Genomic DNA, 18,110 nt, shown 5'->3' on the forward strand with positions numbered 1-18,110 from the left:
AAGCCGCCGGGAGGAATGGGGGACACTGGGGAAGAGGCGTCGCCCCTGCCACCCCCGCCCTCTCCAGTGCCATTGGGCGGCCGCTGCCGAGCCCGCGCCACCTTTTCTCCATCCTACCCCGCCCGTCTGGCCCCGCCTGGCCGCTGGTCCGCGCCCGGCTGCGCTCGTCCTGGGGCTGGTCCGGCCCGGGCCGTTGACGTCACCAGCAAGTTTGCTGCCCTCGGCGTCCCACGTGTGGCGGCGGCGGCGGCGGCCCGGGAGGCAGCCGGTGAGCGCCTGCAAGCACAGTGGCGGGGGCCGCTGACAGGTCCCGCGCAGCCCAGCCTCGCCAAGCGGCTCACCGGTGGGGTCCAAGAGCAGTTTGGAGCAACCCGGCGCGCACGGAGAGGGGTGGACGGCTCCGCAAGGGCCTCCTGTCTCCCGCTCTGGCAGAGGGACTCGGGCGGACCTCGCTCCTTGGCCAAGAGAACCTGAATCCGGGCGGAGAGAACGTGCCCAGGCGGGCAAGGGGACCAGAGGAAGCCCGGGCTGGAGGGCACTGTCGCTCGCCCCTGTCTGGAGCGCACGGAGCGCAGAGGCGCCGCAACCGCGCGTGCCCTCACCGAGACCGAGACAGGGATGCAGGATCGCTGAGCGGACATCCGCCCCGAGAGGCCGCTCGGGGCCGGGGCTGAGACGCACGCCTTCGCCACCGCTGCCAAGACCCCGACTCCAGCGACTCTTGGGGGGAACCGGGTGGCCGAGGGCTGCCCCAAGCTCAGGACTTGGACGAGTCTAAGACGATGGTTTCTTAAGCACGGACCCGCGTTCCCCTTCCCGCCCCCTCGACTGGAGGCAGGGATCCTGCGTGAGGCCCCCGGGGGCTCCGTCTCCCCGCGGAGCCCCAGCCGCTGCCTCCAGGGACAATTCGCACGGCCCCAGGGGCGCACGGCGATGTGGCCTCCGTCCAGCGCGCAGGCACGCCGGGGGGATGCTCTGGCACCTGTCGGGGTCCCGGCCTAGCATGGCCCGCGCGTTGCCCGACGTCGCCTCCGGCTAGGATGGCCCCTCCGGGCCCGGCCGGCGCCCTCCCCACCTCTGCCGAGCCGCTGTCCCGCAGCATCTTCCGGAAGTTCTTGCTGATGCTCTGCTCCCTGCTCACGTCCCTTTACGTCTTCTACTGCCTGGCCGAGCGCTGCCAGACCCTGTCCGGACCCGTCGTGGGGCTGTCCGGCGGCGGCGAGGAGGCGGGGGCCCCTGGTCGCGGCGTCCTGGCCGGAGGCCCGCGGGAGCTGGCGGTGTGGCCGGCGGCGGCACAGAGAAAGCCCCTCCTGCAACTGCAGCAGTGGCGGAGGCGCCGGCCGCCCGCGCCGCGCGCCAACGGAGAGGAGGCGGCCTGGGAAGAGGAGTCCCCTGGCCTGGCCGGGGGTCCCGGCGGCTCCGGGGCAGGAAGCAGCGTGGCCGAAGCCCCGCAGGGGACCCTGGCGCTGCTCCTGGATGAAGGCAGCAAGCAGCTGCCGCAGGCCATCATCATCGGCGTGAAGAAGGGCGGCACGCGGGCGCTGCTGGAGTTCCTGCGCGTGCACCCCGACGTGCGCGCCGTGGGCGCCGAGCCCCACTTCTTCGACCGCAGCTACGACAAGGGCCTCGCCTGGTACCGGTGAGCGGGGCGGGCCCGGGCGGGGGCTGAAGGATCCGGGGGTCCTGGGCTGGGAAAGACGTGGGAGAGCCCTCGGTGACCCCCGGTTCGCCCTCCTGCCCACTTCTTGCAGAAGGCGAAGGGTCATCAAGGGTCTTTCTTCCCTCTCCGTCTTCTCCTTCCTGGGAAGTGGATGTTGAGGGAGACAGTGGGAGGGAAATTCTGGCCTTCATGATTTTCGTCCTTGGGAATCCCTCGCCAACAAATAGCCAGTCTGGTCTCTTTCTCCTGCTCTGCAAAAGTATTCATGTATTTAACTAAAGGGAAAAAAAAGTCTCTTCTAAATTAGAAACCTGTTCAACAATTAATAGATTTCCTTCCCCTTCCCAAGGAAGCCCGTTTTCATTCTTTATCTTTCGGGCAGTTCTCTGTGGTTAACACAGTCTTTACTATCAGGTATTTATTTACCTTGACCTTTTGCCAGATAGTTGTCTTAGGTGGGAAGTAATATAGAGACTTAGTAAAAGTGTCAAGAACCAGAGAATCTGGTTAGTTTGGAAAATATATGCCTGTCTGAGCAACAGAAAGCAACCAGGCACTGTATTTTAAAGGACGCTTGGCAGTAACTTTTGTTTGAGGGCAAGGAGTGAGTTTTGTGAAGGTCTTTTGATATTTGTAGGGAAAAGTAACTTTTGTCTCTTGACTGACAGAAACTTTTCCAAAGATCTTCAAACAATCCTCTTTACAGATAAGGTAGCCAATTAAAAGAAGAAGAAGAAGACAAAAGAGAGAAAAATACATTGGCACAACTTTGCCAGTACAATTTAGGAAATAAGTTTCGCTTAGATCTTAATCTTAAATTTGCCAGTCTCTTCAAATTCAGACGACCTTTAATAATAAAATCAGCCAGATTCTAATAAATCTAGTGTCGCCTGGATTTTGTTTGCCATAATATACTGGCTTTTTTTTTTTCTTTCTTCAAAGTACCAGTAAAAATTATGTTGCTAGTTTTCCATTTTATAAAGTTTATCTTGTTCATAAAATATGCATTCTGTTTGTTATTTTAACTGAAACACTGTTACAAAAATTACAGCACAATTTAGGTACATTTCAAAAAGTCCATTAAATTAACCATTCATCCCCAACACAGAAATGGATATGATTTGACAAGTTTATTTACTTGAGGGGCCAAGTGCACTCTCAGATTGATTTCGGGAGCCGAATTTACAGTAAATCTACTCCTAGAGAAAAGATTTGCCCCTAAAAATAGAATTTGAACATTAAACACTTTTAAAACAGTAACTTTCCATTTGTTGGAAAGAAAAAACAAACAACATTCCCTTAATATAGATTATATATCATTTAAAATCATCAGCCACTTAAAATATCCCCTTGTGTTTCTGTCATTTATGTTGTATCCTCTGGGAAGTTCTTATAAAAATGACCTGTTGAATCTGAAAACAACAGGTCCTTCTTTTTAGCACAAAGGCAGCTCTGTTTTTTCCATCAAGGACACGAGAAAGAAGTGATTAAAGACCCCTAAAAGTCTTATCTATAGCAGCTTGCATTGAATTCGGCCTCGAACCGTGCTATAAGCGAACACATTTCAAGCTGACTGTCTGAAACATCTAACACTACGTTGGGCTCTGAGGTGCTATTAAATGTGGTGAAATATTTAGTACTAAAACCCTTTATTTTCCTTTTGCCATATAAACTTTATTTCCACAAAGTAGGATTGTTTCTTCTTATTCCAGAAATGAGTATTTGAGGGCACAGTGTATCTGCAGACCTGGATCTTATTTTCTGTGGACCTTTCTGAGCTTCCTCTAAGGGGAGGAAGGTTTCAAGGTAACTAGAAACATAAGTATTTTTTTAAAAAAGGAAGAAAAAAAGAGTCATAAACTTGTAGGCCACTCTTTCCTTTGGAAACTGAAAGCATGCTATAAAGTAAATCTCTCCTTGGATTGTTTACTCCAGCAGAAGAGTTCTATAAAGCAATTTATGGTGGTTACAAAAATAACTGCACAGTAGACTTCATGGTTTGGTGAATGTAATTTTCTAAGTGTTGGAGCAATGTCTTTGTTTTACCATTTGCAGTGGTTTTTTATTGGATGCATAAATTTACGTTTAACTCAATTACATAGGAAACTTATTTTAAAAAAATCCAACCTATGGAGCCTGGATTATGTGATTATTTAATGAAATTTCCCCAAAGTTCTCTTTCATCTTGGCTCTGAACTTGGAGTTTGATGTTTGTGAATAAGACTGAAGGCTCAACTATGAAAAAAAAAAAATCTCCCACCCAGAATGCCACTTAAATATTAAGTGCATTTTAGCTACTTATATTTGGCTAATAGTTTAGAACAGGGGGATTTAGTTAGACCTGCATGAGTCAGCCCAAACTTTGCAATACAGGATTCGTACCACACGCTTACGACCACACTAACATAGGCACACACATATGAACAGTAATAAATTCCAGATATTTGCACCCAGCAGTGAATTATGGAAGAGAAAAACCTGTATAATTATTTTTAGGTGTACATTGACATGGGAGAATCCTAAAATGTCTAGCCATTTTTTTGGCCAGTGAAATCACTCAGCCAGCCATGATAGTTTGTGGTGGCAGCGCCCCCTACTGTCCCCACAAAGGGACACATCTGTTGCGATTAGCAAGTTTGAAGAAAGTCTCTTGGAGAATGAGTCTGTGAGTTAGAAATGCCTGATGCTGAACTTTTTCGGTCAATTACTCTCACTGGGAAGAAAATAAAATACTTTATGAAGCTTTTTCCAAGAGTGAAGTAATAAACACTTCCTTCATTTGAACACACTTGTAGTGAAGGCAAAGAAAACAAATTTTTTATTCAAAATCTCTAGAAAGACAGTTATTCCTACTAATTTAAATGTCCTAATAGACTTCCTTTAAAATAAATACAACAAAGGCAAATTTTTATATGCTGAGAAACTCGACCCTGATGGAGTTTTAAAAAAAAATTCCTCAAACTTAATTTAGCAGACATGGTATCAGTACAACAAATGTCTGTGGCTTGCGTGTCACGGGAAAGCTGTCCTTTGCAATGAATAGTCTCCATTTCTCTTGTATGTATGGTGGCTTCATGAAGGAAAGGAAAAAGTTTCCTTAGTTTCAAAATATTGAGATATTTGCTGGAAGTCAGGACCGAATACCTCCACTGTAGTTCAAAAGCAGGCGAGCTTAGAATTTAATAAGGAGGCTCTCTTCTGCTTATTTCTATCTGCACCAACAAATAGGTGTGTCTATTTTTTCTCATAAGCTAAAAGATACCTATTGATAAAGTAGTTAAATATGTGTGTGTACATGTGCGTACACATACATGTGTATGTACATAAACGTTTAGATTCAATAACATTTCAGTCTATTATTTTGGTGCAAGATAGGCAATATTGATTATCCGGTCTCTTACACTAGCATGTCTATTTCTTATATTTCAATTTCTTTTCTTTAGCAAGTCTGGACAATTTCAGCAGAGAAGGATACCACTAGAATCATTTTATTCTAGAGGATACAGGAAGATCAAAGATTGTCCCGCCCAGATTTAGGAGTTAGTGCTCCCCTGACTTCACCAAAATTTGAAATTTCCTGCCCTCAAATGATCATGGCCCTGTTTTTCAAGTCCATTAGAGAGGCAGACTGAGCAGAGGCCCTTTCGATTCCTAGGAGGAGAAATTGGCATTTCGTAGCAGCTGGGAGCAGCTGCGAAGTCCCTCCATGTACAGCTTCCCACCCTCCTGTACTGTGCAAGCCTCTTCTGTGTGAAGAGTTTGAAATGAAATCCGAGCCAAGGAAGCTGCAGTCTGGCCACCCATGCAAGGTCATATGGACTGAAGGCCAAGGGCACTCTGTCCTTAGGGCAGAGGAAAAAACATTGGGAATAGGTGAGGGCTAGGAAGAGAGTGAGATGTTGCTTTGGACTCTGAGTCTAGAGTACTTGTCTACAGAAGTTCTCAGTACCTGGACGTTCCCCACCTAGTCACAGGTTGGGGAGCCAAAATGCTGTCATCTAGTTTGCTAAATGTCTGAACTCTGGGCTCATCCCCAATAGACAAACAGAAATGCAAGTTGATCAGCCCAGTTCCTCTGTGTGTGTGTGTGTGTGTGTGTGTGTGTGTGTGTGTGCCCTCACACATGCATGTGTATGCAGGAGCAGACACCCAGAAGGCAGGGACAATGATGGAATTTATGATAGGAAAGTTACTAAGTAGTTGAGGAACTTCTGAGCAATATCGGACATCCTGAGTAGGGAACAGTTTGAGGGCACTATGGAGATCATAGTCCAGGCATTAAATAACAAAAACCCTTGGTAGAGCTTGGACTGGAATGCCTTGTGTGAATGAATATTCCTTTATAGGGATGAGATTTACAATATGCTCCTATACTTCATGTGAAATTCATAGACTTCTATGAAAATCCACCACTACATTATAATCTCCTGCCCTCTCTTTAAAAAGAAAACACCCTGGCCAAAATATTTGTCTCCTGTAAATAAGTCTGTTGAATGGCCAGGAAAGAATAAGTGCCAAATCTGTATTTTGGCAGGGTCATGGGAATGAAAGAAGCCTGCGTAATTAATGACAACAGGGGCTAACCTCACATAGACCAGATGCTTAACTTCATGAGAAGAGTGTTGCAGAGCAAACAAAACTCCCTGATATGAACAACAACAACAACAACAACAACAACAAAGGCCTCATATCTCTCCGGGACACAGTTGAACAATTGCAAATTGCAATTACCATCAGTCAAATTGCTGGGCCCGGTCGGGAACTTGATATTCTCAGCTCTTTTCCTTGGGGGGCAATCTTCCTCCGCCCAGTGATAGTAACTTGGCTGAAAAAGAGCATCGCTTCTTGGTATGGGTTTCCTAATGATATTAAACCCCAAGCTTTTAGAAAATTTGTTTCTGCTTAAGTGATGAGTTGCAATTGTGAACATAAGGTTTCTTATTAAATATGTGCCTCTAATATGTAATCAGAGGAAATTGTACTCCCTCATCTTTGCATTTTACATGGATATCTTAAAAATGCTTGTCAGCACTTTAAAACTTTTGCTAATTTGATACAGTTTAAAAACCTCTATGGGGGATATTTATATAGTGAACAAATAAGCTGTTGTGAAGCCAAAATTTGGAAATTGAATTTATGAGAGGAAAGTTATTAAGTAGTTGGGGAACTTCTGAGCAATATTGGACATCCTGAGTAGGGAAGAATTTGGGGGCACTATTGAGATCATATGCCAGGCAATGCTGAGTTAGGGAACGGAAGCCTTTCCCCAGTTTCTTGCCTTCAGTGATGCAACTCTTGAATTTTTGCCTTACTATGTGGTCATGATTCTTCATGCCCCTAAAAACTTACGTTTATCCTAAGATTGCCCGGCTGCATTACAGAAATTCAGAACTGGCCTGTTTCAGTTGTCTGATGACAAGAAATGTGAAAAGAGACAGGGGAAGTGGTTATTAACAATGAAGTTTAGTACTTGCCATCAGGAATTCGAGAGACATTCTTGCAAAGGTTTCAACACAAACTACCGACTCCATCAGCCCGCTTTGAATGTGATGTGTAGCGCCACCTAGTGGGAGGAGGAGTCAGCAAGGAACACCTAAAGGGAGGACTTGGAAAAACCTCATCATGATAGGGCATATTTGCAGTCCCACTTTAAAAAAGAAACTACAGCAATATCAAAAACTTGTGTTGAGGTAGCACTTATAGCAAGATGATGTGCCTAGCACAGATGAGCTGCACTTTGCCTTTTTCCAGACAAGGATAAGTCACTTCATTTAGGCAGGGAGTTGATTCTTTGGAGAGAAATAAGAGATTTGGCTTCAAAATAAACTGAAAACCAAGATATAAATGATTAGGGGATTTATATTAAAAATGCCTATGACTGAAAGGAATACCATATGCCCCAGATTACTTTTGTTAGTGTGTTTTGCCTCTGTGTCTGAAAGCCAGCTTCAAATGAAAATACTTCCAGATGATTTTATTTCAACATCAGTAATGCAGGCCTGTTCCTTCCCCTGTGTGGTACAGGCTCTGGAGGAGGGTTCTGTGATTCTAAACAGAAGCCTGTTTAACCCTTAAGGCGCTTGAGATGCCCCGTTGAGAATCCTGCCCACCGCATACAGGACAGCTTCACAGGAAAGCGCTCTGAGAGTTCCGACAGGACAGGCGCTTCTGTGCCTACAGTCCAGGGCCTGGGAGAGCAGGCTGGGACGCAGGGTGGTGGTCAGGTTAAGGGAAGGCAGGATGAAAGGGACACATAGAACAGATTGAGTGGAGAAACTGACAGACACCACCTTAACCAAGTAACCAGGGTTAACATTCCCTTGTGTTGAGATCATGATCCCTGATATAACACAATAGGATGGCACTTCACCTGTGCGCTAATCTTCCCCCAAATCCATAACCCCAGTATAGCCATGAGAAAACATCAGACAAACACTAACTGAGGGACGTTTTACAAAATACTTGACCGGTACTCTTGAAAAGTGTCAGGATCATGCAAAACAACGCAAGACCGCTAAGCTAAGCTGTCTCAGATGGGGGGAGACAAAGGAGAGTCATTACTAAGGAGTAAACGAGAGGGTGCCATTGGTCGGATCCTGGGTCCGAACTAAGGCATTTATGGGAAAACTGGGGAAATGTGGATAATGCGTGCAGTTTAGTTAATAGTATTATTATTAAGGTCAATTTCTTGGTTTTGATCATTGTACTGTACTAGGATTGTAATATCCCCTAAGATTATCATCTGGGTGAAAGGGGTATGCGAATTTTCTCTACTATTTTTCACAGTTTTAATATCTAAAATGATTCTGAAATCAAAGGTGCAAACAGCAAAGAAAGCAGGAGAAGCCTAACAGGCGTTGAAGGGTGAGGGCTCATGCTGAAATACTGTCTGTGCCGATTCCCTTTTATTCCGTGTTTCTTCTTTCCTTTCCTTCGGAAGGGCCCCCAGGATGGGCCCGTCAGCTTCCCCTCCCCTGCCCGCACCTGTTGCTTCCAGACATGCTGATCTTATCCTCAGCTGATTTCATAATCATATCGGCTCACGGCTCCCCTCCTACTCTCTTGTTCCCGAACCAAGCACAGAGACAGTTTTGTATTCCTTTCTTTCTGTCTTCTGCAGCGAGCAAATGTAAAGTGAAGAAGGTGTGAAAGTTTCCCCAAAGCTTTTTGCGTTAGAGAACAAAAACACTGATGTAAATGACAGGTCTCTGAGGGCACAAAGAACTAAAAACTAAAATAAGGGTCAGAGGAAAATCAGACTTGGGCGTATGACTTTTTTTTTTTTTTTTTTTTTTTGCTACAAACATAGAAAGGAACAGGTGTCAGTGGTTGAAAGCTGGTTTTAGGGTAAATAGATAGATAGGGCCAGAGCTGTGGATGCACCTTATGGCGAAGATGACAACACGGTCCAGATTTTCCAGGGCAGCTTAGGAATTTTATCTGCTTACTTCACTTGTTTTAACCTTTGTGGTAGACACTTTGAGTTATGAAACTTTCCATAGGAGCAAAACAGACCTGGAACAGTTAACGCATTCAAGGAAGAGGCAGGAAGAGAGAAAGTGCAACCTTCAGAGCTCTGGAGGACCAGTTTTGTTGCACCTTCTAACCACACGGGTTTATTCCACTGGAACTGCTCAGCCAGACTCCCAGCGTTATCAGACTCAAAGTTCCTGTCTAGGTGGTGTGCTGCCGTTTTCTGCTTCTGTTTTTAAGCACACAGTTATGTTGATCTGCGCTTCTGGTTGAATAGAGTAATGAAAATCTCCCTCAAAACATTTCCTCTGATATTTTTAATAACTGTAAAAATAGTTTTATCCATATTACATTTTTCCTTAAGCAAAACAAAGCAACACCCACTCCATCAAGAGACTCCAAGAAACTAACAGTATTTTCTTTTAATCGTTCATTCGCTTATCTTTATTGGATCTGTTTTATCAACTGCTTTCGTGCAAGGGATAGACTGCAAATGCTTATGTAGTTAAAAATAATTTCTGTGATTTAATACCGTTCTCTACTTGTTTGGCATTTTTCCATTTTAGTGGCCATACACTTTTCTTCATGTGTTTTAGCCTTTTTTAAAATAGCAAAATAATTGGACCCCACAGTGTGTATCTTTGATGAAATCTATCATTTCAGAGGTGAAGTGATATTAACTATACTTGTTGAGGCCATGCTATGTGCTGGATGATGCAGAATGACCTGTCGCTCGTAGTCTGATGTCATTAATGTGATTCCTATTTTTAAGCAGGTCCTATCATTTTCTACATTTTATAGATCAGAAAACAGGCTCAGAAAGATGAAATAACTTGTCCAAGGTCGTAGAACTATGTACGTTATAGAACTGCTGCCAAACCCAGGTTCACCCACCTCCAGCATGCCAGTGCCTCACCGCTGTGGTGAATGGTCTCTGTGAGGGTCTCTGGCAGAACTGCCTACAGCTAGTTCCTGCCTACATAGCAAACCACCAGTGTCTCAAAGGTGCAGGGGACGGAAAGGCTGCCCCATGTGGTAGAGTGACTTGGACGTTCTGATCTTGGACCTTTAGTTAGAAAATCAGACAGCACATTAGGGCCAGGTGTGGTGGCTCATGCCTGGAATCCCAGCACTTTGGGAGACCGAGGCAGGCAGATCACTTGAGGGCAGGAGTTCGAGACCAGCCTGGCCAACATGGCAAAATCCTATCTCTACTGAAAACACAAAAATTAGCCGGGTGTGTGGTGGTGTGGTGTGCGCCCTGTAATCCCAGCTACTCGGGAAGCCGAGGCACAAGAATCACTTAGGCCCAGGAGGCAGAGGCTGCAGTGAGCTGAGATTGTACCACTGCACTCCAGCCTATGCAACAGATTGAGACTCTGTCTCAAAAAAAAAAAAAAAAAAAAAAGAAAGAAGAAAAGAAGTTTGGGCAATCCATTAAAATATGGTTGTAAAAGTGAATTTTTAAAAGTATTTAACTATCTCTGTTAGTCAATTGGCCTATTATGGAATGACTAATTATGGAATAACTATTACAAAATTATACTTTTAGTTATTTTTGCCGACTTTACTCCCTTTTTCTCTAAAGAAGTCGTCTGATCACAGAGCTTATCTCGTTGAACATATCAGGAATCTTATGTCATTCAATTGATTTTTTTTCCCATTTATTACAAAATAACAATAACCACCAAAAACACTTTCCAAACTGCTGTGTGAGAAAGCCAATATGTTGTCAGAGATGTAATCAGAGCTGGGCGCAGTGGCTCATGCCTGTAAACCCAGCACTTGGGAGGCTGAGGCAGGTGGATCACTTGAGGTCAGGAGTTCGAGACCAGCCTGGACAACATGGTGAAACCCTGTCTGTACTAAAAATACAAAAGATTAGCGAGGTGTTGTGGCCATGCCTGTAATCCCAGATACTCCAGAGGCTGAGGTAAGAGGATGGTGGAGCCCGGGATGCGGAGGTAGCAGTGAGCCGAGATCTCACCACTGCGCTCCAGCCTGGGTGACAGAGTTTTTTGTTTTTAAAACAAAACAAAACAAAACAAACAAACAAACAAACAAAAAAATAAAAATAAAAAGGAAAGAAAAAGAAAATAAATGGAATCTGAAGGATGCTTGCTGCTCCTGGAATTGGAGCAAGGAGAACTGAGGCTTGTGTGCCGTGGCTAGTGTCATCGAGCTACCTTGAGGTCCCTTTTGCACCGTAGGGATCCCCCAATCCAGTGCTCTCCCAGAACCTGGCTGAGCCACTCTGCCAGTCTGTCTTCTTCACTTTTCCATATTTTCATCTTTGGATTGATACTTTTTAAAAATTCTTCAGATATGTTAATACCCCCAATGAGAGCACAACCTGGTTGTTATCCGAAGTACTATTCTATCTTCATTATTGTTGTTATTAATAATGTTTGTCTAATTGATTTCCTGTCATCTGGTCATTATTAGCACCAAGCCTTTACTGGAGTGGTCAGGTCATTAGTCACATAAGGCATGACTGTTGATCTGAACTTCCTTTAGTTCTAATAAGATAGAATCATAAACAGATAGGATGTTGGAGGTAGAAGGTATCCCAATGATAAAGGTTGTCTTCTGAATAGGAAGAAACAGAAGTGCTTTGCCCAAGGTTAAGCTGAAAGACAAGAACTCAGTGCTTCTAATTCCAAGGATATAATTCTTAAATGCAATTGGGGAACAATTGCATACCTCCACATATGTAGGTTTGGTTTTGGCAGATTTGCAACAAAGATAGAAATATTTTTTTAATGGAACCCATCGTAGCATTGTTTTTCTTTTCCTCACAGAGCTATTAAATTAAAGCATTGAAGTAAATTGAATCAATGGTCAATTCATCTTTAAATTTCTGTTTTTCATCTCAGATGTTTTCCACAATATTTTGATACTTAGAGGTATGGGAACACAGCGAGTGTGATTGGTCTTAGGGTCCTTGAAAGTAATTTGTGTTTTATGTCCATTTGCCTGCTTGTAAAAGATTAGCAGGAGAAATCTGAGTATGGACAGGAAAAAGTTTGCTTTTTTGCTTTTTTCTCTCTTGAGTATTCAGAGTAGGAAGTAATCAATCAAATTATGGGAATAAAATTTCTTTCCCCTTTTTCAGAGTTCTTACTTGGATTAGATCTCTCCTTTCACTAGGAAATATCAAAGTTGCCAGGCTGGTTTGAATGACAAAGTCAAAAATGATGTGTTTGTTATGGTCATAAATCTCTGCGGATTCTCATTAAGTTCAGGTATTTAACAAAAGGGAACCGGATTAAGCTGCAACTAAAGTTGTATTGCCGGAGCTAACTGTTCCCCTCGCCACCTTTCTAAACGGAAGCCACGTTTGCCCTAATTCTGTGTTTTGAAAAAACGCTGCAGCAGTGCAGTGATTTCATTTCACAAACAAAGCTTTTCACAAAGTAAACAAAAACTTGCACCTGTGTGTGCGTGTGTGTGTGCGTGTGTGTGTGTGCGTGTGTGTGTGTGTGTTTAATTTTCTGGTGAGCTCTAATTATTCTTGTAGCTTCTTTTGTCAAATGTTGTGTGTTTGCTTTTTCATTTTTTTCTTGTTTTAAGAAAGAAAAGCCACTTTTTTCTTTCTAATGAGGCCTTGGTATAGGAGGCTTTTGGATTACAACATTATTTGTTCATAAGGGCTTTCCCCAAAGCCAGAGGATCTACTAGAATGCCCTGCTAGGGTTTAATGATGGAAAGAAAACAGATTGGATCTGTTTTATATTTATATGGGGAGAGGTCATAGGGAGCTAACGCTTGTGAAGAAAATTCTTGGGATTTTCAGGTGCATTTGCTCTGTTGGCGAAGGGCGGCAAGTTGGGGAGCAGGCCTTGGAGAAACTACTCAGCTCCTACGGATTCTTACCAAGTAGGAAGGAGGGCTTCTAGTGCCTTCTCCTGTGACTTTTCAAAGGAACTTGGAATATCGACTTTTTAAAAAGGTATTGGAAAAGAATTTACGCATTAAAAACCAAAACCCACACGAAAACCAAAACCCACATGAAAACCAAACAAACGTCTGTGTGGATGAAGCGAATCAATCTCAACTGAAGTGAATGGCTGCTAGTTTACAGCCTGTGATGTGCGGTGAAGGTCAGAGTTAGACAGTCCATAGCTGGAGTGGACCAGGGAGTTTTTCAAACTGAATTACAAGACATGAATATCTGATAAAATCAATCCTTCTTTAAAAATGGAATTACCTATAAAATGGACTATACTAAGGTAACATAAGAGAGTGAATTCCATGTGGTAAGAAAGACAAGTATTGCCTTGACAAACTTGGTTCTGTTTGTTGTGTTTACTTATATAGATACGTGTGTACTGAAAGGGTTGGGTGTAAAATGTATTTGTCATAGTGGAGTCCAACAGAAAAAAAAGTTTGGAAAACACTGACTAGTGTACAAGAAAGTCATGTTTGAAAAGACTAAAACGAATGTGCTAAAATGACTAAAATGAGAAACTAAGTGTGAACATTCTATGCTATGGATTCTAAACTTCAATCCTTTTAACCCTGTATGCCCAAGGCTTGGAACTGTACCACAAATAGAATCACTATGAATCTAATGAAAAAAAAAGTTTAATGCCCCCTTATGCCAGGTGTCAGCAATTTTTTTTTCTTTTTTCTGGAAAGGGCCAGATACTAAATACTTTAGGTTTTGTGGGTGGTGCAGTGTTTATCACAACCACTCAATTCTGCTTGTGTAGCATGGAAGTAGCCACAGACGATATGTAAATGAATATGTGTGGCTGTATTCCAATAAAACTTTATTGACCCAAACTAGAAAACCACTGACTGTCGTTTGCAGGCTTCTGGGCTAAGCCAGAGGCTTCAAATATCTCATATATGCTTCCTTTACTTATGGGGTACTCTCAGGTGAGCACCCGCAGCTAATATTCATGGCAATGTTAGGGAGGCCGAATGTAGGTGATGAAACACCAATTCAAGATCCAATTCAGAAATAACAGAGCTCCCTGTGGCTGTGTGGGAATGGGATTAGGCCATGCACTCTGGAACTGCATGCCAGTGACCTGTATTTTTGAAACATACAAAGTTGTTTGGGAGGATGACATTTTCTAGAATGTGATTATATGCTCAGGAAGGATGACATTTTCTGGAATGTGATTATATGCTTAACTACAAATATTCTGTTTTGAAACAGATATAAACACCAATCAAAGTAGCGGTAGCTCTTTTTTTTTTTTTCAAGCTTAATCATCTGTTTTGCTGCTTCCTTGACTTTGTACTTGAGTGTGTTCGTTTATAAATCATCCCCTGCTCTCTCTTTTGCCTCTTTCTTTAGATGCCTGGGCACAATATGAATCATTTAGGAGTAGTAGGGGTACAGTGAGGTCACTTTGATTGTCACCTGACTTCTGCACTGAAACAGCATTTCATTCACCCATCTGTCTGTGCAGGTGAGGAGTGAGACATCAAGTTGGGAACAAAGTTTGGGAAAGATTTTTGAAAATTATTTTTTTTTTAATTTTTGAGACGGGGTCTCACTCAGTCACCAGATTGGAGTGCAGTGGCACATTATTGGCTCACTGCAACATCCACCTCTTGGGTTCAAGCGATTCTCCTGCCTCACCCTCCCCAGTAGCTGGGACTACAGGTGTGCGCCACCACTCCCGGCTAATTTTTGCATTTTTAGTAGAGACGGGTTTCACCATATTGGCCAGGATGATCGCAATCTCCTGACTTTGTGATCCGCCCACCTCAGCCTCCCAAAGTGCAGGGATTAGAGGCGTGAGCCACTGCGCCCGGCCTCGATTATTAAGTGGTATGTTTAAGGAGTTTGGACTTTATTCAAGGATAGCACAGTCCAATGGAAACGTAATGAGAACCTTATATGTAATTTCAACTTTCTAGTAGCTACCTTAAAAAGGTAAGAGTAAAGAGGTGAAATTAACTTTAATAATATTTTAACTTAAGCCAATATGTCTAAAATATTATAATTTCAATATGAAATCAAAATAAAACATTATTAGTAATAAATCTTGCAGTTTTTTATATTGTCTTCAAAATCTAGTATGCATTCTACACTTGCAACAGATTTCAATTTGGGTTAACTACATTTCAAGAGCTCAGTAGCCTCATGAAGCCAATGGCTATTCTACTAGTACTCAAGGCACTGGAGACAGAGTCAGGGGAGGCATTGAAGGCTTTCAGTGGAGGACTGATTTCACAGACCTCCTCTCGTTCTGCTTTGGAAATCTAATTCTCGGTGGCATATGGATGCACACTGGGATAGGTGGCTGTTGAGGAATCTAGAGGACAGATGATAGAGGCTTGAACTAGAGCAGAGCAGTGCAGTGTGCATGGGAAGTGAGGGAACGATTTGGTAAATGTTTCAGAAGTAGGTCTTATAAAGCTGTGTGGAATACTAGCAATGCGGAAAGGAGGAGGAAAGGGAGAGTAGTTGAATACTTATTAGTAAGTGTAACTGTGATAAGGAACACAGAGGCAGGGTGTGGTGGCTCACACCTGTAATCCCAGCACTTTGGGAGGCCGAGGCAGGTAGATCATGAGGTCAGGAGATTAAGATCATCCTGGTCAACATGGTGAAATGCTGTCTTTACTAAAAATTAGCCGGACATGGTAGTCCACTCCTATAGTCTCAGCTACTTGGGAGGCTGAGGCAGGGGAATCACTTGAACCCAGGAGGCGGAGGTTGCAGTGAGGCGAGATCATGCCACTGCCCTCCAGCCTGGGCAACAGAGCAAGACTCTATGTAAAAAAAAAAAAAAAAAGGCACAGAAAAATGAGTATTTAGATTGTAATTGGTGGCTAAATGGTTGCTCGTGGTATAATTCTTTCAAATTTTTCTCTATTTTACGTTTCCACAATAAATGCTGGTAATGGAGAAGGGAGGGTGGTTTCAAGGTCCATGGTATCAACTTCTACAGAAAGGATGAATACAGGTTTGAGTGTTTGCCTTGTGAGTCATTGGTGGGCCGGGCGTGGTGGCTCAAGCCTGTAATCCCAGCACTGTGGGAGGCCGAGACGGGTGGATCTCGAGGCCAGGAGATCGAGACCATCCTGGCTAACACGGTGAAACCCCGTCTCTACTAAAAAATACAAAAAACTAGCCAGGCGAGGTGGCGGGCACCTGTAGTCCCAGCTACTCGGGAGGCTGAGGCAGGAGAATGGTGTGAACCCGGGAGGCGGAGCTTGCAGTGAGCTGAGATCTGGCCACTGCACTCCAGCCTGGGCGACAGAGCAAGACTCCGTCTCAAAAAAAAAAAAAAAAAAGAAGAAGAAGTCAGTGGTGACCTTGAGGCCAGGTGGGCTTTTGTGGTGTGACAGAAGCCACATGGCATGGGGTGATGAGTAAATGGAAATGTGTCAGAAGACACAGGATGTAATGTGTATCTATGTAATCTTTGCCACCTTCCCTGTCTTTCCTGGACTTGAGTCACCCAATGGGATCCTCATACTTGCTTTGTGATGATTATGACTAGTTATCCATGTGAGTAAAACTTCATGAGAGGAAAAGAGGGTTTAGAATGTTCTTACTGTATTTTTTCCTGGTTACTGCACTTACATGCCCTGGTTTCTGTGCTTATGTGGTTACTTATGTATAGTGGCTTGATGAATCGGTTTTTTATCAGAGAGTTTTAGCCAAATCCTTCCTTCCTTCCTTCCTTCCTTCTTCCTTCCTTCCTTTCTTCCTTCCCTCCCTTCCTTCCCTCTTTCCCTCCCTCCTTTCCTTCCTTCCTTCCCTCCCTCCCTCCCTCCCTTTCTTCCTTCCCTCCATCCCTCCCTCCCTCCCTCCCTTCCTTCCTGCCTTCCCTCCCTTCCCTCCCTCTTTCTCTCCCTCCTTTCCTTCCTTCCTTCCCTCCCTTCCTCCCTTTCTTCCTTCCCTCCATCCCTCCCTGCCTCCCTTCCTTCCTTCCTTCCCTCTCTCCCTCCCTCCCTTTCTTCCTTCCCTCCATCCCTCCCTGCCTCCCTTCCTTCCTTCCTTCCTCCCTCCCTGCCTTCCTTCCTTCCTTCCTTCCTCCCTCCCTGCCTCCCTTCCTTCCTTCCTTCCCTCCCTCCCTCCCTCCCTCCCTCCCTTTCTTCCTTCCCTCCATCCCTCCCTTCCTTCCTACCTTCCTTCCTTCCCTCCCTCCCTCCCTTCCTTCCTTCCTTCCTTCTTGCCTTCCTTCCTTCCTCCTTCCCTCCCTCCCTCCTCCTTCCCTTCCTTCCCTCACTCCCTCTCTCCTTTCCTTCCTTCCCTCCCTCCCTCCCTCCCTCCCTCCCTTTCTTCCTTCCCTCCATCCTCCCTCCCTTCCTTCCTACCTTCCTTCCTTCCCTCCCTCCCTCCCTTCCTTCCTTCCTTCTTGCCTTCCTTCCTTCCCTCCTTCCCTTCCTTCCCTCTTTCCCTCCCTCCTTCCTTCCTCCCTCCCTCCCTCCTTTCCTTCCTTCCCTCCCTCCCTCCCTCCTTTCCTTCCTTCCTTCCTTCTTTTCTTCCTTCCTTCCTTCCCTCCCTCCCTCCCTCCCTCCCTCCTTCCTTCCTTCCTTCCTCTGTCTTTCTTCCTTTTTTTTTTTTTTGGAAATTGCAGACTGTGCTCTTTGGATGAATGCTTATGGTTTCCAGCATTAATTATTAAACACACGTAACCATGTAGCATCTGAAATGCCTGTTTAATTTTCATGAACATTTTGGTAAAAGCATGGTGGTTCTTCTTCAAGCCAGCACTTGTACCAGTCTATTCTAAACTCCATTGCAAGTATGTAAGTAAAGACAAACTTGCTTTAAGAATCTCCATTTTTTAAATACTTGCTTGAAAATTTCGTCAGAGAATGAAGAAATTTAAATACCTTATGTTTTTTCCTCACTCATATTGAAGGCTTTTTAAAAAGTTTTACCATTGGCTCTTCTTCCATCAGTGACTTTTTTTATGTGTTCACTGTGAATACCAGATAGCAGATAAAATCCAGATACTCTTTGCCTTGCATTCAATACTTTCCTTTTTCTTCTCTG

General features: G+C 44.3%; 1 protein-coding gene across 1 annotated transcript in view; it reads left to right on the top strand.

Annotated features, from left to right (window-relative positions):
- Positions 1–246: 246 nt before the first annotated feature.
- HS3ST3A1 (heparan sulfate-glucosamine 3-sulfotransferase 3A1) overlaps positions 247–18,110 on the top strand; it is a 108,157-nt gene continuing 90,293 nt past the window's right edge. Inside the window, exon 1 of the mRNA XM_033184501.1 lies at positions 247–1,639. Coding sequence (XP_033040392.1) covers positions 1,041–1,639 — 599 coding nt within the window. The 5' untranslated portion in view covers positions 247–1,040. The remainder of the gene's footprint in view (positions 1,640–18,110) is intronic.

Source organism: Trachypithecus francoisi, unplaced genomic scaffold, assembly GCF_009764315.1.
Source record: "Trachypithecus francoisi isolate TF-2019V2 unplaced genomic scaffold, Tfra_2.0 Lachesis_group20, whole genome shotgun sequence".
NCBI lineage: Eukaryota > Metazoa > Chordata > Mammalia > Primates > Cercopithecidae > Trachypithecus > Trachypithecus francoisi.